Source organism: Zootoca vivipara, chromosome 7 (assembly GCF_965207765.1).
Source record: "Zootoca vivipara chromosome 7, rZooViv2.hap1.1, whole genome shotgun sequence".
NCBI classification, from domain to species: domain Eukaryota; kingdom Metazoa; phylum Chordata; class Lepidosauria; order Squamata; family Lacertidae; genus Zootoca; species Zootoca vivipara.
Window position 1 is genome coordinate 26,232,321 of NC_142590.1, and position 22,468 is coordinate 26,254,788.

Here is a 22,468-nt window from a genome sequence, read left to right on the forward strand (position 1 = left end):
AGAAAATTAGACCCTACTTGCCCGCGGACTGTCTCGCCAGAGTGGTGCATGCTCTAGTTATCTCTCGCTTGCACTACTGCAATGCGCTCTGTGGGGCTACCTTTGAAGGTGACCAGGAAGCTACAATTAATCCAGAATGCTGCAGCTAGACTGGTGACTGGGAGCAGCCGCCGAGACCACATAACACTGGTCTTGAAAGACCTGCATTGGCTCCCAGTACGTTTCCGAGCACAATTCAAAGTGTTGGTGCTGACCTTTAAAGCCCTAAACGGCCTCGGTCCAGTATACCTGAAGGAGCGTCTCCACCTCCATTGCTCTGCCCGGACACTGAGGTCCAGTGCCGAGGGCCTTCTGGCAGTTCCCTCACTGCGAGAAGCCAAGTTACAGAGAACCAGGCAGAGGGCCTTCTCGGTAGTGGCACCCGCCCTGTGGAACGCCCTCCCACCAGATGTCAAAGAGAAAAACAACTACCAGACTTTTAGAGGACATCTGAAGGCAGCCCTGTTTAGGGAAGCTTCTAATCTTTAAGAAATTGGTGTATTCTAATATTTCTGTTGGAAGCCGCCCAGAGTGGCAGATGGGTGGGATATAAATAAATTATTATTATTATTATTATTATTATTATTATTATTATTATTATTTCATCAAAAAGTGCATTTATTTCAGTAATGCAACTTATTATTATTTATTTTTCTTTTAATTTTTACAAATGCTTTCTTTTGGAAATTCCACAGTAATAAAACAAATAGTTACAATAATACAAAAATAAACATCGCTATTACATTTCACTAATTACATTCCATTTATAATTAACTCGCCTAACGACAAATAATTACAATTACAACAAATGAAGGCTTGATATATCTTGCTTTGCATGTCATGCATCTATCTGATATATTGGTTTCACCTTTTAAGTTGCGTTACTGAAATAAATGCACTTTTTAATGATATTCTAATTTTTCGAGTTTCACCTGTAATGTGGTTACAGAAGTATTTCTGACCCATGATGGAATTTGTGCTTATTGTTAATTATTTGTTTTTGGATGAGGTACACTTTATTGCTGTACAGCTCCTGTACAGAAGCGCTTCGCTTTTTTAAAAGTGAAAAGCAGCAGTGATATGCCATTTTGTGAGCCTTTTATTTATATTGAATTCTTTGTGAGTGTGTGGATGTAGTTTTAGCCACATTGCAGTTGCTTTGAATGGCCGGGGGGGGGAGGGGAGAGACAGCAGGATGCTATCCACCTGCATGCACAAAAAATGGTATAAATAATTACATTATCTTCTGCCTTGCTTTTGACATATCCCTTCCATGTAAATGAATTGAGATTTGGGCCATAGCAAATAACAAGAGGGATAATATAATTGTAATGGAACTCCTTACCCTTTCCTGCATATTCCTTACCACATTTCCACATTAATTTGCTATTTTTTATTTAATTTTTTATTTAAGGTCATTATGAAAATTCATCAGGGTGTTAGTGTTGATTTGTTGTCTGATATACACATTTTTGCAAAACACTTTCCCCCAATATAATGCATTTTTATAAGTTATTTTCATGAATATATGCGTTTTATGCATACTTTCCCTACTATATACATTTTTGTACCCATTACTTGGTTGCAGAACTGCATTGCAAAATTCAAAGATGTGCGAATTTCAGTTCACATATTGTTTCAGAAAGTGCACAAAACAACTTGTTTTCATGAAAACAGTAAGAGAGCTATTGCTGGAAATGCTGCCAACTTGAGAGAAGCCTTTCTCCCTAACACACACACACACACACACACACACACACACACACACACACACACACAATTGCACCAGTACTGAAATGCCCTTTTTATATACCAGAAATTCATTTCTTAATTTGTAGGGACCAAGAGGCCAGGATGGTCCTCTGGGAGAGCAAGGAACACAAGGCATTAAGGTAATATTAATTTGTTCTTCTTTTGCACTTCAGAAAGTTTGTCATCATGCTGCTTGAAGGTGAATGAAAGCGGAGACTGTTGAGATGTTGTTGCTTTCAGCTCTGTGTGGTTCCTGTGTTGAGCATTCTTGTCGGCTGCTCATGAGAACTAGTGTGGAAGTGATGTATACATTTTAAAATAAACAATGGGAGTGCTTGGTGGAATTCAGCATAGCACTAAGGTGAACATTTCATCAGTGCAAGGATTTTTCCTTATGCACAATAATGTTTTTCCATTACCTCCTCCCCCCACTCCCCTAAATCTGTTCTGGGGTTCCCACATACAAAGCAGGAGAGGGAAGGTCCCATGGCTCAAGCAGAATTCCTTGTTCTGATGGGACTTATTAGTAGAATATTGATCTCTGCATTTCCATGTCTATGTACATGGTGACAAAAGGCCCATAGTTTGGGACAGGCATAGGCAAACTCCGCCCCTCCAGGTGTTTGGGACTACATCCCTAACAGGGCCAGTGGTCAGGGATGATGGGAATTGTAGTCCCAAACATCTGGAGGGCTGCAGTTTGCCTATGGCTGGTTTAGGATTTAAAAGACAAACTGAAGAAACTGTCGACTTCTCATTGTAAATTTACAATAAATTGGCTTTACATTGCCTTTTTTCCCCCCAGGGAGAGAGTGGTGACACCGGGAAGAAAGGCATCCCAGGACTCATTGTGCGTGCCAGAGAAGTAGTGTTCTTTCAGCATTTATATTTACAGTTGCAATTGTAGCCAGAATGCTTCTTAGAATTTTTATTTATTTATTTACATTACCATTCTCTTAATTTTGTCTGAGCAGGGCAAAGCTGGAAACCCTGGAGAAAGAGGTAGCCCAGGAACAGCAGTAAGTTCTTCATACTTAGGCAGAAGATTTCTTTATATTGCCATTGTGCCCAAAACCTAATTATGTGTGCCTGTATTATTTTGCATTTTTCATCTGAAGGACTTCAGTTATGATCTAACTAAGCTTCCCTGCTATATTATTATCTGCTACTGAGGACAGAATAATTGTTCCTTTTGGGGGGGGGCTGGTGGCTTCAGATTGAGCAGAGACTTGAGAGAAGTGTAGGGGACTATTTAACACTTTCATTGACATCAGTTAATCCCCTTCAGACTTCCAGAAACACTTTTCCCAATACGGCAAGAACATCAGAGCAGCATATTCTCTCTCTCCCCCCCCCCGAAAGAAAAGCAGCTGGTGGGGGCAGGTTTGAGCAAATAAGTATTTGGCAAATAAAGAGTTGAACAACCGCTTCCCCTCTCCTGCCAATCCTCTGTTCACACTGAAGCCATCAAATGCTGCTTTGCACTGTAAAAAGAAAACCTTGGGAAGAGGAGGGGACAGTTGTGAGTTTGCACTTTAACAGAGTTCAAGTGGTTTGCTCAAAATAATAATAAAAAGGCATATAAATTTACTTGCCCAAGAGATTTGATTTTCAAATGTTATAAAAAGTGGCAGAAGGAGCAGACAGGGGAAATGATTTGTTGCTGATTGAACTGGTGACAGAATGGCAAACGAGGCAATGTTAGCAGAAGCAGCTGTTTTTCCAGCAGGAGGGTCACTGTTGCTGACTGGAAGGAGAGCGGAGGGAGGTAGGCATGGTGCAAACACACAGATGCAGCCAATCTTGCACTCCTTCCAGTACATTTGCACTGTACTGACCTCCTCCCTCTCCGCCTCCTGGTCAGCAACAGAGGCCCACCAGCAGAGAAGCTTGTGTAGCAAATCCACACTATCTGAAGAGCCAGTTCTGCAGTGTAGGATCTAAACTGACTGTTGAGTACCCTATGGATAGGAACTCCACCATTCCACACTTGTGGATATCTGTGGCTGATCACCGTTGTAGGCAGAATGCTGGACCTTGGCTTGATCGAGCAAAGTAGCTTGTATTTTCTCAACCGTCTTTCTTAAGAGAATACGGCAAAGTCACACATGGAAATGTGGGGTTTTCTTGGAGAGTCATTTTAAAAAGATGAGAGAACTTCCAAAGAATATAGGCTTTTTTAAAAGGGGAAATAAAAATCTAGAGAAACCCAAAATTTCTTGAGAAAAGCTGGTGTGTTTGCAAAAGGGGAAATAAAAATCTAGAGAAACCCAAAATTTCTTGAGAAAAGCTGGTGTGTTTGCAATGCACTGTTACACTTCAGTCATTCTGATTAACATTGCCATTGATCTACTTGACATGTTTTCCTGCTGTTTTGTTGTTGTTGTTGTTTAATTTGGAAATCTGCTGCCCCCTTCCTGTGGCTATCTAAAGTGCCACAAGCATGGTCTTTATTGTATTCATTTGAAGAACATTTGAAATACACAGTTTACTAGAAAGTAAGAAAACCTACAGAGAAGAAACACTTTTCAGCATTATAAAAGAGGTGCATTGTTTTGCCTTCTAAACGTGTTGCTATGCCCATCTGCTTTGGCATATTATTGCTTCCATTTTGAACTTTTAAGAATGATATGTAAAATCAAGCTACAGTAGGCATAGCCAGTTTTGATGTTTTTTAAATTTCTATTCAGTTATCATGGATAGTATTTGACTCAAAATAGACCTATTGAACTTAGTTTTTGTGTGCATTCATTTCTTCAAATACTATTAAGCTTTTTTCTGTTTTTAATTGGCAAAGCAGCTAACCAATTAACCACAAGAGTTAATTTGGTAAGAGCTGGGGAGAAAGCCATAAATGTCCATGAAGGGATTTTGTGAGCAGTGATTTGATTGTGTAGGCCAAGGAATGTAATGCCTTTTAAATGGAATTTGAAACAACTTTTTTCCCTCTGTTGGCTTTCTGCTTTTAGGGTTTGCCTGGTCCTCCAGGAAACACAGGAGACAGTGGTCCTATGGGTGAACCAGTAAGTTGATTTCTATGATTTCTCCACTTTCACGTGCCATGCCGAATTCCTTGGAAAACAGATGTTGCATTTGCACTGTAATTAAGTAGACCTTGTAAAAGGAGCTACACTAAGGCTTCAGCCCTTTGCACACATACCTTGGAGTAAGTCCCATTGTATTCAATAGGGCTTGCTTCTGAGTAAGCAAGTATAGGCTTGTGTTGCTAAACCTGTCATTTACACATACTAATTTGTACTTGCAGTCTGTTTACATGATTATTTTAGCCTATGGTAGTGCATGAGAAAAATCTGCTCATATTGGTGCTTAGCTACTTGAGCTTGTAGTAGTCTAATCGTTTGCACCCACCACCAGATGAAGCAGTCGGCTTTTTCTGGCACCCCCGCATATAACTTTGCAGTGCCTGCAGTAATGTTACAGGCACCTAACGTTGCATGTGGTTGGAAGATACATACAACTCAGTCAAATGGAAGAGCAATGCAATCGAAGATTTTCACGTCGCTGCTCTGCATCCCTGCTCATGCCCTCTGTTTCTCCAACTCTACCTTTCTCACGCTCCCCAAATTCCATTGTATCCTTAAATGACTGCATCTCTATTCCAGCAGTGCCCCTTATGGGAACACTCTCCTAGAACACTTAGATCACAGATAGGGAAACTGTGACCTTACATATATGGCTGGACTGCAGATCCCGTCATCTCTGGCAATTGGCCATATTGGCTGGGGATGATGGGAATTAGAGGGCTACAGCTTCCTCCTCCCTGAAGTAGGCGATATCAATGTTCTCTCCTTCTCCCTTCCTGTTTGTGTACATTGATGCTGCTGTATAAAATACTGTTTGTGTTATTATGCTGTTCACCCACATTGTTGTGTGAGGTTGTCAGCATGCATAAGCAGTTGGTCTGAGTTTAAGAGCATCGCTTTAGCAAAACTTATCCAACAGAAGTTAGGTTGGTACAGTCCTTTTCTTATGCAGCTCCGTGTTGCTTGGAGGTAGACACATCTACCTTACATGTTTATATAAATAGTTTTTAAATGCTAATGTTAGGGGCTTCTGTGTTGCCTCTGCCTCTAGACATTCTGTAATTTTAGAGCTGCATGCAATTGGCCTGTTAGTACTTTATCAAAAAGTATTCTGCTGTAAACACCAGACATTCTTTTGCTGAAGAATGTCTTCTTGTTCTCATTTCCATATGGATCTTCATTTGTTTAAAACTACTGAAAATGCAATACAATGTAGAATCAATTGAAAGGTGTAAACACAATGAAATCCAGAAAAGGCGAACAAATGTCATGCAGTAGTATGTTGCTTCTTGATTGAGGCAGCACTATTATTTCACATGTCAAAAAGTCAACATTAATTCTGAGATTTCATTGTTCTGAAAAAAGTACCCTTCCCAGTAAGTGATGTACATCAGCAATATAGTTCTAAGATTTACACCACTGTGAATTTTTCAAGGTCTAGCTTTGTGCCTACTTATCTCAGAAGTGTGCCTGCAGGCATTTGTTGCATAACCTTTTTTGGCTAGAAATACAATATAAATCTAGCAGGCAGAGGGTGAGAAAAATCATATTTCACAGCATAGTGAGGGGAAAATACAGATATATGTGTGGGGGTGAGTGTGTTATCTATATATCATGTGGGACAATCCCTCATGCCTATTTTCACTGCATGAGCTCAGGAGGAAAATGTGAGCAGCTAAAGGGATGAGGACCGTGAGGTGTTCCAGATGAATGTTGGACTCCAACTCCCATCATCCCTGACCATTGTCTATGCTGGCCTGGGGCTGATGGGAATTGCAGTCCAGCAGCATCTGTGGAGCTACAGGTTCCCCATCCCAGTGTCAGAAGGTTGAAATGACAAAATCTAAACCATGCTGAAAGGAGAGCCATAGAAAATCTCAGGAACAACCCAGACATTATAATTAAAGAGGCAGACAAGGGTGGAGCTGTCGTCATCATGAACAAAACTGATTACATCCAGGAGGCCCACAGACAACTTTCCAATACTGCCTTTTACATGAAATTGGACTCAGACCCCACACAAGCATACAAAAAAGAACTGAACAAGATTATTAAGGAGCTACCCCTACACATCCAAGAACAGATCCTCACAAACACACCAGCGGAACCTCGGCCAGGAACTTTCTATCTTCTACCCAAAATACACAAACCAGGAAACCCAGGACGCCCCATCATCTCAGGTATTGGCACCATTACAGTGGGTGTTTCCGGCTATATGGACTCTGTTCTGAAACCATATGCTATCAGTGCTCCCAGCTACGTACGTGACACCACAGATTTTCTGAGGAAAATACAATATTTGAACAATCTTCCTAACAATACTATACTAGCCACTATGGATGTGGAATCTCTATATACCAACATCCCACACAATGATGGTTTACAAGCCATAAGGAACACCATTCCAGATAAAACCACAGCGGACTTTGCTACCAAACTCTGCCACTTTGTCCTTACCCACAACCACTTCAAATTTGGTGATGACCTGTTCCTCCAGATCAGCGGCACAGCCATGGGCACCCGCATGGCCCCACAGTATGCCAACATCTTCATGGCAGATTTAGAACAACGTTTCCTTAACTCCTACCCACTCAAACCTCTCCTGTACCTGCGATACATTGACGATATTTTTATTATCTGGACACATGGACAACAGACCCTGGAAACCTTCCACCAGACATTCAATGACTTTCACCCCACCATCAACCTAACAATGAACCAATCTATGCAAGAAATACATTTTTTGGACACTACTATAAAAATACAGGATGGACATATAGACACCACCTTATACAGAAAACCAACTGACCGACAAACATATCTACATGCTTCTAGCTACCATCCCAAACATACCAAACAATCCATCGTATACAGCCAGGCCTTACGTTACAACCGCATCTGTTCCAACTCTACAGACAGAGAATCTCACCTAAGAGATCTACAGCAAACCTTTTTAGAACTAAAATATCCACCTGATGAAGTTAAACAACAGATCAACATAGCCAGACAGATACCTAGAGAGAACCTGCTGCAAGACAGACCCAAAAAAGAAAATAACAGAACACCACTAGTCATCACATACAGCTCCCAAGCTAAAACAGTACAACGCATCATCAGAGATCTACAGCCTCTCCTGGACAATGACAGCTCCCTTTCTCAAGCTCTGGGAGGAAGACCTTTCATTGCCTACAGACAGCCACCCAATCTTAAACAACTCCTCACCCACAATAATACAACCACCAGACTTAACATGGACACTGGTACCAGAGCCTGCAATAAACCCAGATGCCAACTTTGCTGCCACATACACCCAGACAACACCATTACTGGCCCCAACAACATCCAACATACCATCTCAGGACTATTTAATTGCTCATCCTCTAACATTGTGTATGCCATCAAATGCCAACAGTGCCCTTCAGCTCTCTATATTGGACAAACAGGCCAAACCCTACGCCAAAGGATAAATGGACATAAATCTGACATCAGGAACCAGAAGACAGAAAAACCAGTAGGAGAACACTTCAATCTCCCAGGACATTCTATACAAGATCTCAAAGTAGCTGTCTTACTACAAAAGAATTTCAGAAATAGACTGGAAAGAGAAGTTGCTGAATTGCAACTTATCACCAAGCTCAAAACCATGGAGGGACCTGGTTTGAACAGAGATATCGGATTCTTATCTCATTATACATGATAAGCGATCTTCAGCCATCTCAACCCTTGCTTTTTCATGCAAAACCATTTGCAGTCGTTTGCAGTCATCAACAGCTATCAGTCAGTCAATCACCCATTTCCACCACCCTTCTGAGTGATGCCCCCTCCCCCTCCCCATCCCCACCCCTCCCCACCCCTTCTCTACATAAGTGCCTGGAAACTTCCATTTCACTGTATCTGAAGAAGTGTGCATGCACACGAAAGCTCATACCAAAATAAAAACTTAGTTGGTCTTTAAGGTGCTACTGAAGGAATTTTTTTTATTTTACAAAAAGCAAAGAGGTGCTTGTTCTGTCTTCTTAAAAACTTGGGCAAGATGCTCCAAGCCAGGGGTCTAGACTTAGCTCTTCACCTGTTGTTGGACTACAGCTCCCATTATCCCTAGCTAGCCGCACCAGTGGCCAGGGATGATGGGAATTGTAGTCCAGCAACAATTGGAGACCCAAGTTAGAGAAACCCAGCGTCTAAGCAACCAGTCATAGAATCATAGAACTGTGGAGTTGGAAGGGACCCTGAGGATCATCTAGTCAAACTCCCTGCAATGCAGGAATCTCAACTAGATCATTCATGACTGATGGGCATTTGCTCTGGAATTCTGTGCCCTTTTTAGTGCATAACAAAGTCCCTTCCACTGAGGTTGCAAAGTAGTACTGGCCATACTTTGAAAGGGATTTCACCTCAGTGTCACACCGCCTCATTAAAATCTGTGCTGGTGACCGCGTGTTCTTAGTTGCACCTGAGCTTTCCAGTATTGTTCACTTGCGTGCTTTGACTTCTGGTTTTCCACTGGAGTCATGAGAAAAAGGTGTCTGTGCCAAGCCTGTCTGAGCTCCGTGGGAATAGTATGGGGGGGGGGGGAACATTTGCCTGTTCGATCAAACCCTAATCTTCATGACACCCGAAGCAGCAGAATACAGCGGAGGTGCTCAAAGCACTTAGGTTGCCATATGGATTTCTGCCTAATGGTGAAATTCCAATTCCTTGAAGTAATTTGGACCTTGTTTTAAAATTCAGGAAGGCACCTGTTGATAAGTTCTCAGCAGTATCCTGTTTACTGTGGTGCTAGGGGGGAGAGGAATTTCCTACCCCACCACTTAACTTTGTCTGTGATTGCTACTCTGCCTGTCTCTCTGCCTTCTGTCAGCTTTTCCATGGGTTCATTTGCTTTCCCCACTTTGCGATATAGGCTTTCCTTCTCCTCCTGCTCCAATGTGGCCTAGTGGTTAGACTAGAACAGGTGTGCCAACTCCTAGGGGCCAAAGCAGTTTCAGCACTCTGGCCAATATTTGTTTTAGGAGTCTGGGCACCATCAATCTTCAGAGGGCATTCGGCTCTGCCCTCTGGCTCCTTGTTACATCGGGATATAGTGTTGGGCCCCCTCAATTGTCTTGAGACGATGGCAGCTCTGGACTAGAATCTGGGAGACCACAGTTCACATCAATCAGGATGCTCACTAGGTAATCTAGAGGGCAGTCACAGCCTTTTTAGATAACTTACTTCACAGGGTTATTATGGGTATAAAACGAGAGGGAGGGAGAACCATAAAATGCCTCCCTGAACCCTTTGGAGGAAAGGTGGGGTAAAAATGTAAATAATAATTAATAAATAAGATACAGGGTTTCATTCACCCTTGGTGGTTTGCATTGTTTTGTTTTGTTTTGTAAATATGCAGATAAAACTGATAAGGGTCCCCTTCCCCATCTTGTATGTTTTGCTAGAGATTAGAGAGGAGGGGTGGTGAATAGAATGACGGGGGGAAGTATGCAGATGACAGGGAAAGCCAGGTTTCTTCCACAAAATCACCCTCCCATGTTATTAAAAAAAAACAGTTTCCGAACTCAGGTGAAAGACTAGCACTGGTTAATTTGCATGTAAAAGTTTCCAAACTGCCACTAGGCTAACATGTACCGTAGGCGGTTTTTTTACAAATAATAATAATAATAATAATAATAATAATAATAATAATAATAATAAATGCTCACTCTTTTCTTTGAACTAACGACTAACAAGGCTGTTATTTGTAGTTACTTTCACTTAATTAAATTCCAGGCTGCCTTAACAAAACAAAGCAGAAAACAAATTACGTCCTATCTAAACAAAGTCTATACTGTATTAGTCAAAAGGAGGACAGAATAACAGAGACAGAAAGCTTATTTCTGGTCCAAGTTGGAAGAGAATAATCCTTAGGCGGAGCAGACTGATTCTCGTATATATTCTGATTTGCGCTAATTTTGCAGGTATAAAAGCAACACTTCCATTCACTTCTTATGAGCAGAGCTGCTGTAGTAAATATTGTACTAGTTCCTACAAAAGATAACTGAATGGCATGCCTACATAAACTTTTGTTTAACACTAGGGACCAAGGGGACAACAAGGTGATGCTGGTCCTGTAGGAGAACCAGGCTTTGAAGTAAGTATTTCACAGGAACACCTTGTTTTATTGCGCTTCGAGTTACTGTGCTCTGCAGATATTGCTCCTTACAAAGACACGGGTGTGACTGTCTTCAGGCAGCCCGGTCACTTGCTGGCCCTGGGAGGGGAGCTGGCTAGGTTTATTGTACACTTCATAATGCGTGCATTCTGTATATGTGTAAAGAAGAAGAAGAAGAAGAAGAAGAAGAAGAAGAAGAAGAAGAAGAAGAAGAAGAAGAAGAAGAAGAAGAAGAAGAAGAAGAAGAAGAAGAAGAAAGAAGAAGAAGAAGAAGAAGAGGAAAGGCTGGGTCACAATTTGCCCCGACGGTCTAAGGACAAAGAAGTGCCAGGAGTCTGGCATGAGTTTATTGAAAAAAAGGGAGGAAATGCATACAGTTTTAGGATAGCCACCTTCAGCAAAACTGAGTGTTCCAAGGCAACAGGTGTGCGAATTAGAATGATGCCGATTAAGTGTGCCCGTTGGCTATCACACAGGGAAATAGTTTTTCTGGGAAAGGGGTTGGAAGAGTGTTATCAGATGTTCAGCTATGCAACACAACTAGGATGCAACACATAGGGAAGGATGTTGGGATGTGAACAGGACAGATGTCTGGAAGGAAAGCAGGTGCAAGGGATCATCAGTGGCCATTGTTGACCTGGACAAGGTAAGAAACACCAAGACCTCTAGAAGAGATAGCATTTAAGCACCTTAGGTTTTATGGGACATTGTAGAAGCCCCCTATTAATGCACAAACCTGTTGGGAGAAGTGTACCTCCAATTTTAATCCCTCCCCCTCTAGTTGTATGATCCTCTTTGTGTGCTCCATCTTGCTTTTATGTTGGGAAGCATTTAGTGGTGGACAGTGAATAAGCTTGCTTATGTTTTCAATTCAGGGACCACCTGGCCCAGAGGGGGACCCAGGGCCACAAGGAGAACCAGGCACAAAGGTAATTGTTGGCATGCTGCTTCAGGGAGACCTTCTGGGATATGGGGAGAAAGAGGTGGGGAGTTGCCTCTCAGGCCACATTTGATTAGATCTCAGGCGCACCTGAGTATGGCATGTTCTTGCTGAGATGAATGGCTATTGTTGAAAATAAAATGGGCCTGTGTGCTATAGGTATGCATGCCAGGAGAAGAAAGAAGAAAGGCTGCCAATTTCTCTATTGATATAATTGAGTGAGTGAGGTATAAATAAGGCAGACCAATAGAGATGCTTGCAAAATTCTAAAGTACTTGTTGCAAATCTACCAGCTTGTGTTGCTGCAAAATAATCTTTCTTTCTTTCTTTCTCTTTCTTTCTTTCTTTCTTTCTTTCTTTCTTTCTTTCTTTCTCTTTCTTTCTTTCTCTTTCTTTCTTTCTTTCTTTCTTTCTTTATCACATTTTCTCAGTAAGAGCCCAGGACAATGTAAATCAAACATATGAAAAAAATGCAATAAACCAGCACTAATCACACACACACACACACACAGAGAGAGAGAGCATTTGTAATAGTTTAATTTGAAAAGAAATATGTACATTATTGGTGTACATTATTGATGTACCCCTTATTAATTTGTGAAAGCCTGAGCAAATTTAAAATGTTTCAGATTGATGTCTAAAGCCCAGCAATGTGGGAAACAGACACACTTCTAAGTAAGGATGAAGGATGAAATTGATTTTACTACCATTTTAATAAGATGCTGCCTGAGTCCTGCCTTCTTGAGCCAACAGAAACACTTAAAAGTTCACAGTTTTCCGATTTTTGCAATTTAGTTCTCCAACCAAACAATATATGTTTACTGTTTGCATGCAAAACAAAATGTTGTTGTTGCTTGGGTTTATTTTGTTACAAGACTTCTGCCATGTTAGATATAATCTTTTGTTCTGTTGCTCCTGTTATGTAGTCCATAGGCTTCATGTGTTTGTGTTGTATGTCATAGGGTGATGCTGGACCTGTTGGCAATGCTGGAGAATCAGGAGAACAAGGTTTAAGAGTAAGTGGTAAATATGAAACCTATTTTGGAACTAAAGAGAGTCCTGAATTTTAGAAATGCAAAGTGGTATGCAAATTATGACACCAGAGAAGGGATGAAGGGAGACTCTTGGATTCCTATGCCTGGAAAATTCTCAGCATCATAATAAGCAGAGGCTTAAATATGACTAGTTATGAATAGTGTAGCTATCTTATTTTTGAAAAAGACAATAAACTAATGTTAATAGGACTACAGTAGGTATAAGAAGGCTTTAGGTCAGCCTTATCCAAACTTCTCATAACTGAGATGTGTTTTTTCCTTTCTTTCCGGAATGAAAAATGGAAACACAGTTCATTCTTACACCTGAATAGGATTACTTTTTAGAGCATTCTTGAGTAAGATTTACCTCCTTCCCTTATCAGTTTCTAAATCAGTGATCTGGGTGTGCCTCTTTATTGGAAAAAGGTAAGCCCATAGCAGTGGATGGCAAGATCCAGGGACGCGGGTGGAGCTGTGGGTTAAACCACAGAGCCTAGGGCTTCCTGATCAGAAGGTTTGCGGTTTGAATCCCTGTGAAGGGGTGAGCTCACATTGTTTAGTCCCAGCTCCTGCCCACCTTGCAGTTCGAAAGCACATCAAAGTGCAAGTAGATAAATAGGTACCGCTCCAGCGGGAAGGTAAACGGTGTTTCCGTGCGCTGTTCTGGTTCACCAGAAGCAGCTTTGTCATGCTGGCCACATGACCTGGAAGCTGTATGCCGGCTCCCTTGGCCAATAAAGCGAGATGAGCGCTGCAACCCCAGAGTCGTCCACGACTGGACCTAATGGTCAGGGGTCCCTTTACCTTTACCTAAGCCCATAGCAATGGATGGCAAGATCCAGTCACACCTGGTGATAAAAGAATAACTTGTTCCCAGCAGAGATGCATTGGAAGCAAGGAAGGCTAGAGCAGTAAATCCTGCACAGAAACAGGTTCATAAGAAACCTTAATTAATCATATTTCTTTTTCATTGTAGCAATGCGGCCTTGAACACAGTTTTGGGAGTAACTGCAATAGGCATTCTAATTCATATCAGAGTTGGTTTTATTTTCAGTCTTGGCTAATGATGAGTCAAAGAGCACAGTTGGGCCTTGTTCCTCATTGAAAAAGATATTAATATTGGTCCAAGAAACCTGAACACAATGGTTAAATTCACTTGTCAAACCATCACTTAGTGTTACTTGAATTAGATTTGCATGTTCGTTTCCTCCCCTCCCTCCTATCCTTGTGTACTGTAATTCCATACCCATCTGCTTGTTTAGGGCAAATCATAGTTCATAATTACAGCAAACTATTGTTTCTGCTTGCCTCCAAACCAGAATTGGAAATCACAGTCAAAATATTGGCTTTCACTTATGGTTTGGAGGTCAAGCGCAAACCATAGTTTGTTGATTTGTATGCAATGGCAAACTGCGGATTGGATCGGATTTTGTAAGAGGAGGAGGCATAAATCTAAGGCAGCAGTGGCTAACCTTTTTCGGCATAAGGACCCCTTTGGCCCCTTTGGTTAACCCTTCAAGGGCTGCATGTAAAAATGAGTGTGGCCAAAGTATAAAGGTGCACATTTGGATGGGTTTTGATGGGGTTACAAAGACATTTTGTCATTAAAAATAGCTTTTAAAATAATGTAAATATTTTGTGGGGCACAAAATCTTTTTGGAATCATGGCACCACAGCAAGGGACCCATAGATAGAATATGAAAAGTGACAAAGAGGAGGGAAACCCAATGGCCAGATGTATTGGCGATCGCTACCTCGTGGTGTGGCGTGGTATGTTTATTATAGCTCATTTTAAACTATGTAGGCATTTGACAGTTTTGCTGCATTCTAGTCTTCTATAATCCTGATTTCTCTTCAATATGAAGGCAACAAAAATACATGGTCATCATTGGAGACACTGAAATAATGTTGTTATTCAATCCAAGCAAAGATAATGAACTCGTCTTCAGGCTAGAAAAAGACCTTTCTGGTAGAAGACACGATGGAAACCCAGCTACAATCTTAGAATGATAATGAAAGCATTGCTTTGCCGATTAATGGGCCCGATTGTATATACTGTATATCTTAGCAGTCTCAGGTTGCACCAGGGCATTCTGTGAAAAGGAGGCAAATACCACTCCCCCTTTCGAAAATACGAAAGCCAGCAGTCTGTTGTCATCAACATAAAACCATTTCTTCCAGAATGTTAAGTTGTTTTGAATAAGTGAAAGGAATATGCTGCTTGCCAATAAACACATTAGCCCTTTCATTTCAGACGTATTTCAAATTATGATGTAAGCCCATAGAAATTTCCCATTTTGCGGAGGGTGCTAAGCCTTGCTTTAAAAGTTCAGACCCCTGTAACCCCCTCCTTCCCTCCTGCTCACCCCTTCCGGCAACACACATCTCAGGTATAGGGAGCTGAAATCCCTATTGAACTGTCGTTCACAACTCACTCTACCAAGATATGCTCAGGAGGTTTGTCCCTGATTATCCCCTCTCCTTTTCAGGCAGGTCTTGGTGTTGTGGGAAGACAAGACAAGACAGCGGCAACCCCCCTCAATAAGTTGTTTATCCCAACCCCTCACATGGTGTTCTTTATACTGTTGTTCCCTGGGGTAACCTACCTCGATTATAGGTATTTGTACACCACAGTTTTGGGAAGTGACAACATTTGAATTTATTTCTTCTGAAAAATAGGGTGTGCCAGGACCACCGGGGGAAGATGGTGTCCAAGGGAAAGATGGACCAAAGGTACATTTTAACAACTGAACAGCCCCAGCGTTGTCTTTGTACCATGTTTCTTTAAACAAAATATATAACAAAATAGAGCATTGCCGCATTTGTGTACATAGAAGTTGTCCAGCAATGTCACACTGATGCTGCACGCTCATTGAGAAATCACAGAAACAAAAGGCACAGAGAATTCGCATCTTCGCATAATTCCTGTCCAAAAGAGCTGTTGTCACCACTCCTTCACTGTATTTTGAAATGTATTTCAGGCTGGTTTCCTGCGATTGGTAAAGCAGGCTTCATGCAGACATTGCAACAAAATGGAAGGATTAAGATGGTGATTTAGTGGGGTAGGAAAAAATAATTCACATCTGGCAACCAATTCAACCCTTTGGTTTCAGATAGTACATGGGTAGACGAGTCTGAAAAGCCCGGGCACAAATTTTCATGGCCCTCTAGCAGCGATGGTGGTAGTAGCGTTGACTCTGGAAGTGTATACTTGATTCTGACCAAACTAAGCTTCCTATGTATTTTTTGCTCTAGGGGGCTTAGTTTTGATCAGAATCAAATATACACTTCCAAGGTGGTTGAACTTGATAAACAGATTCCATCCCCTCTTGACCTTTGCTTATGCATGTGGCTGTTTTAGGGCAGTGTAGGAGACCGAGGGCTTCCTGGAGAAGATGGTGAAAAAGGAGAGACAGGAATCCCAGGAATCCCAGGCCCTTCAGGTGCACCGGGCATAAGGGGCATTCCCGTAAGTATTCTCAGAATTATAGTGCAAATAACAGCAATGTGACCTATTCGCTCCAAGAGAACTTGGCAGATAAGCATGCTATATGAAGTGGTCTCTTGTGCGAGTGGTGTATTAGGCGAATAAAGAGTTAAATACAAAACCATGAAACAGCTTGGGGTGGTGAGTTATTTTTCTTATCGCCTTTGATGCCACTAGGTGCCTCCCATGACACTTGCATGCACACATCCCCAATGGGGTGGGTGGTGGGGAATTGCAATTTCCCAGGAACAAAATGTGGTTCGAGTGCTAGAAAATATGGTTTCCTGCATATCAGAAACACTGCCTCAAAGGGGGGGGGGAATGTTGGGATCCTCTCCAATCACTCCCCCATCAGAACCACAGGTTTAGTGTACAGAAATTGTCAATATAGGCCTTGGAAGCCATGGCCAAAGTTGCAACAGCTGAGTGGGGAGGGCAGGAGTTGTTGATTCCAGTCCAGCTCAATTTGGATAGGTTTCTGTCTCACAGCTAGCACTAATTATCACTTCTGTTGGCAAGCACAGGAATGGGACCACCACTGTGGATGGTTGTGGAGAATTAACTGTGTCTCAGATTGACTTCACGTAATAAGCAGTGGCACTTATCCTTCCAGTTTCTGTTTCTACACATCTGTGCTCCCGCTTCAGACGTTGCACAGAAGCATGAAAACAAAAAGCGCATGTTCACTTCTGCTTCCTGTTTCCATGGCTTGTTGAATGTTCAAAGCCCCACCTAATCCTATGGGAAGACTCTGGTCTCAAAACAGACTTTCATCCCAATGGTTTAATCCAGCAGAACATTACTCATTGCACTGAGTTGTTTGGCTTAGAATGAAATCAAGTGTGGAAATCCCGCTCAAAACCAGAGCTTTCCACATGTTGACTTCTTTTTTTTAAAAAAAAATGCTTCAGAGATGCAGATTTTCAAGAGACAACGCATAAAATCAAAGGATTTGGGACTGCAATTTTATACATATTTACTTGGGAGTAAGTCTCACTAAATTCAGTCATGTTCACTTCTGAGTAGACGTGTAGCTTACATTATAAGCGTCTCTTCCTTGCGCTATGATTATTGTTTTGCTGTAAAATGTTCTGGTGCTATTTCTTCCTGATTTAAATCTTCTTTTCATTATGTAGCATGTATCTTCAAGGTTAGTTAAAACCAAATGTTTGATGTTGGTGTCAGCCCCGCTATTCATTCTTTGCACATGTCTACGTAAAATGTAGTAAATCACATCCACTTCCTTCACATTATTATTATCCACACATTATCACATAGTAACTTCGTACTTGAATAGTAGGTTTAGAGACCCCGCCAATAGCTACCCCGGACATTACCAGAATTTTCTGGTTCATTTGGCAATCCTATCCTGGTTACTCAGAGTCAATGCGCATGCCGGCTTGATGCAGTTCAGTTTCATTTTAAGTACATCCCAACATATATTCATGCCAGTATTTTTGATTGGACCATGGGATAGATTTAGCATGTCACATACCGTTTCACTGTATATTTTTATATAATGAAAAGGCACAATGTATTCCAAAGATGCTCCACGCAGCCCCTTTTCTGTCTCAAATTTTGCAGGACATTTTAACAGCATAGTATAATCAGAACACTTGTTTGCTACTATCCATTTAAGATGCAATTTATAATATAGATTTCCCCTAAGCACTGGAACATATGCACGGCCATTCTATCTCAGGACCAAACTCAATGAGATTGTTACTGTTGTTAAATTTCTGTCCCATCCTCCCTCCTAAAGGAAACCTGGCTGATAAAAACAAGATGCATGCCGTTCATTCAGCTAGCAATTATTGTGTGAATGGCTTTTGAAAAGTAAATAGTGGGCACAGGGAGGGAGCAGCAATCTTAATTTGGACTCTGGCATGGTTTGTGGGGTCACAGATGTTATACGGGAGCTGTTCATTGCATGATTGGCATCTTGTCTAGCTTGGCCTTCAATGCTGCTGATCTTTCAAGATAACCACATGGTTTGGAACAAACCAGAAATGCTTTTGCTTTGCATGATGCGTTGGCTAGAAAAGCCAAAAATGAGAAAAACAAAATCTGGTCAGCTGCAACACATTGTCCTCTAGTTATTTTTCTTAGTCACCAAGCATATCCAAAGTGTTAACAGTTAATGAGTCTAATGCGGAAGTCAGCTGTTTATGAAAATGGCTGCTGTAATCTTACTTTGGATGTGCTGTTTGTTTTTTTGTAGCGTGGCAATCAACAGCTTTCCTCCATTCCTAAATTACTGTTTCCTGTAGCCATAAAAAAGACGGATGGTGGGGGCTGGGAAATTAAACAGAGTGATGAAGCATCCACTTAATGTATGCAAAGGAAATCAATGAGACAAAACAACAACAACAAAATGATTAGAAACATAGGAAAGGAAAATGTCTTCTACTGAGTCAGACACACAGTGGTCTTTCTTGCTCAGTAATATCAACACTGTGTAGCAGTGACTTGCTTGGATTTTAGAAGCAAAGCAAATACTCTACTGCTGAGCTATGGCTCCTCCACCAAGTCCTGCCGTGCGGCTGAGAACGGGTACACAATACTGTTCATGCCTAGGCCAGGAACTGTGGCTTCCAGTTTTAAGCTATAGTTCATCAATGATAATTGAGCTATCATTTCCAGAATGAGCGAACACTCTTGCTAGAACTGTTTTAGGACTGTCATATGTCCAAAACTTCCTGGGCACATCTGGGATTTTTTAATGCAAATTTCTTTTTTTGTGTGTGGAGATTTTGCAAAAAAAAAAGCTGTATAACTTACCCTGCTCCCTCCTCCAATAAAGCTCAACAACTTTTTGAATTATAGCAACTCTAATTTCCTCCTACATTTAATATAGGTGCATATTGGTGCCATGGAAGGTGTTTGAAAGAGCTGGGTGGGACAAAGAGAAGGAGAGTTTTCAGGACCAGAGGGGAAAGTTCTCTTTCCATTGTGCCAATTGGTAGCTGGGGCTTTTATCCCTGACTGCCACATAAAAGGGGAGCGCTAACTTGCTCAATGAGAGGACACTTGTTGACCTCTTTGCTCTTGCAAAACACTGGGAATATGGCGACGGTGGCTACATAATAAATTTAGTATTAGTGGACTGCATATTGCTTCAGTTGTGGTGGTTCCTGAGCCTTTGATTTGCACCATGCCAAGGCAAATGCAGAATATCTTGTTGTTTCCCAAAAGCTTTCCCAATCAAGAACTTGTAGGGGTGATTGAACATGTCTTGTATTGCTTAGGAGGAAAACTTGAAGACCGGACATGTGTCTGCCCCAGTGGGCTTGATCCCTAGCTGGCTACTACCGTATCTCCCTTGTTGAAGCCTAGTAAGGACTGTGTTGTTGTTTAGTCGTGTCTGACTCTTCGTGACCCCATGGACCAGAGCACGCCAGGCACTCCTGTCTTCCACTGCTTCCCGCAGTTTGGTCAAACTCATGTTGGTAGCTTCGAGAACACTGTCCAACCATCTTGTCTTCTGTTGTTCCCTTCTCCTTGTGCCCTCAATCTTTCCCAACATCAGGGTCTTTTCCAGGGAGTCTTCTCTTCTGATGAGGTGGCCAAAGTATTGGAGCCTCAGCTTCAGGATCTGTCCTTCCAGTGAGCACTCAGGGCTGATTTCCTTAAGAATGGATAGGTTTGATCTTACAGTCAGGAACTGTAGTAATGCAAATACATCTACTTCCACTGGTGATGCTTCTCTGGCCTGAATCTGACATTCTTTAGTCCTTCCCTGATTGAATATAGTTCCCTACTAAATGAAGTGTTTGGCTTGAGCACAAAATTTATTTTAGTCTCCAGCTGTTGTTTTCTGTCCAGACATGTTAGATTTTTGTGGCATTTTCACTGGCTTGATAAAAATCACCAGCATTGTATCACTCTTCTCCAAAACAGAACAGTCACACTAATGTTTAATAAGAGTTTCCCATAACCCTCATGCTGAATGTTATAAGTCCTTGCTAAGATTATGCAGTTCACACCAAAGTTTAAACATGTTCTCAAAGCTCTCTTCCTTCATAACAAATATTTCAGGGGCCCGAAGGAGCTCCAGGAAATCTAGGTCAAAGGGGCCGCCCAGGAAAAAAGGTAATTCATCTTTGTTCATCTGTCATGTATTTGTATTAATTGAGGGCCTAGCATTTATTTATTAATAATGGACAGGTCGTAAACAAACAGTTTTGAAACAGAATGTTAGCAGGATGTTGGGAGTCTTGCTTGGCTCTCCAGTGCGGTTTGCATTTGGAATAACATCTTGTATTGTCTTATCTTTGACTCCTAACCTCCCCAAAAGGGGGGAAAGGGACAGCATGGCCCCCCAGGAGAGATTGGCGCCACAGGTGACCGCGGGGAGCCTGGAGAAATTGGTCCAAAGGGTTCAAGAGGAACTAGAGGCCCAATGGTTGGTATACAGTTGTTCTCCCTATTACCTTCACTACAACCCTGTAAAATAGGTTAGACTGAGAGACAGAGACAGAGACAGAGAATGTGACTGGCTGAAGGACCCCCAGTCGGTTTAATGGCTGAGTGGGAATTTGAACCTTGATCTTCCTGCTCCACCATGCCACTCTGACTCTCTGTTCATTTGTTTATCTAAACTCTTATATAGAGCTTGTTTGCCTATATTTTTAGTTCATTAGGGTATAGGCTTTGGGTGGGGTTTTTTAATGCATATGCCTTTTTTAAACAACAACAACAACATTGTGCTTATACCTATTTGCAGATATATATTCTGAAATGGTGTATTCAAAGAAGCAATTTGCATCTACTTTCACCAATTATTTATACCTATATTATATGTGTTTTCATTATTTTTATTTTATTTTATAAATATATTTTTATTAAAGATCTCGTCAATTACAAAAATACATGCATTGTCTCTTTTTTCAAGTTGTGTTTTCTACAGATCAGTTTCATTTGTTGTGAGACATTAGTGTTGCTTACAGCATTATTTTTATCTAAAAGATTTATTTCTGGTTCAAATATGCTGAAGGTAGACTTTAATCTAAGCTGCGTTTATTCTGATTACCTGCTAGGCTGTGTGTGTGGGTTTTTTTTTAAAAAAAAAAGTAGTTAGAATGTGCATGCTTATACCTTTTTAGGTGCTTTTCAGGAGAGAACACCATCAGACCTCGTGTTTGCATTTTTTTTAATCGTATGATTTATTAACTTCTTAAATGTATATCCTACACCTTCAAACACTTGGGTTCCCGGGGCATTTGGTTGTATAAATATTACTACATTAAAAGAAAAAAATCATCGGGCATGAGCCAGCCACTATTTACATATTTAAGTTAGTTTGACAGTATGTGTTTGACTCTTTCTAAACCACAGAGCCTTAGGGCTTGCCGATCAGAAGATCGGTGGTTCGAATCCCTACGACGGCGTGAACTCCCGTTGCTCGGTCCCAGCTCCTGCCCACCTAGCAGTTCGAAAGCACCCCAAAAAGTGCAAGTAGATAAATAGGTACCGCTCCGGCGGGAAGGTAAACAGCGTTTCCATGCACTGCTCTGGTTCACCAGAGGTGGCTTAGTCATGCTGGCCACATGACCCAGAAGCTGTACACCGGCTCCCTCAGCCAATAAAGCGAGATGAGCGCCGCAACCCTAGAGTCGTCCGTGACTCGACCTAATGGTCAGGGGTCCCTTTACCTTTTTTATGTGTTTGACTTTTACAATTTGAAATCAACAGGATTTATATCTGCTTAACTTGGGTTGGGATTATGCCCTTTGTGTTTCTCTGATCAGAAGTGCAACATCGATTGAGAGCTTAACTAATTAAAATGTGTTTACTGCTGTTTATACATACAGGGACATTTAGGGCCAATGGGATCTGCAGGAGAGCCAGGAATTCCAGGTTACGGGGTAGGATGCACTTCCTGAATGTCTGTCTGTACTTTCTGTTGAGTTTGTTGGCTGCCATCTGTGTACATTGTGCTACATTTGTTATGGCCCATTGACTTGTGCAAAAAATTCTTATAACCCCCCCCCCCAATTTGGGTGCTTTGCTGTCTCCCGCTGG

The 22,468-nt window shown here is 41.5% G+C and overlaps 1 protein-coding gene across 3 annotated transcripts in view; it reads left to right on the forward strand.

Annotated features, from left to right (window-relative positions):
* COL24A1 (collagen type XXIV alpha 1 chain) overlaps positions 1 to 22,468 on the forward strand; it is a 156,895-nt gene that overhangs the window by 103,736 nt on the left and 30,691 nt on the right. For all 3 annotated transcript variants that reach the window (XR_015950978.1, XM_035123684.3, XM_088673875.1), the window contains exons 29-40: positions 1,878 to 1,931; positions 2,597 to 2,641; positions 2,766 to 2,810; positions 4,761 to 4,814; positions 10,909 to 10,962; positions 11,859 to 11,912; positions 12,886 to 12,939; positions 15,637 to 15,690; positions 16,319 to 16,426; positions 20,483 to 20,536; positions 20,742 to 20,849; positions 22,258 to 22,311. Coding sequence is in view for 2 of the 3 variants with exons in the window: in XM_035123684.3 (XP_034979575.3) it covers positions 1,878 to 1,931; positions 2,597 to 2,641; positions 2,766 to 2,810; positions 4,761 to 4,814; positions 10,909 to 10,962; positions 11,859 to 11,912; positions 12,886 to 12,939; positions 15,637 to 15,690; positions 16,319 to 16,426; positions 20,483 to 20,536; positions 20,742 to 20,849; positions 22,258 to 22,311 (738 nt within the window). In the remaining variant the exon portion in view is untranslated. The remainder of the gene's footprint in view (positions 1 to 1,877; positions 1,932 to 2,596; positions 2,642 to 2,765; positions 2,811 to 4,760; positions 4,815 to 10,908; positions 10,963 to 11,858; positions 11,913 to 12,885; positions 12,940 to 15,636; positions 15,691 to 16,318; positions 16,427 to 20,482; positions 20,537 to 20,741; positions 20,850 to 22,257; positions 22,312 to 22,468) is intronic.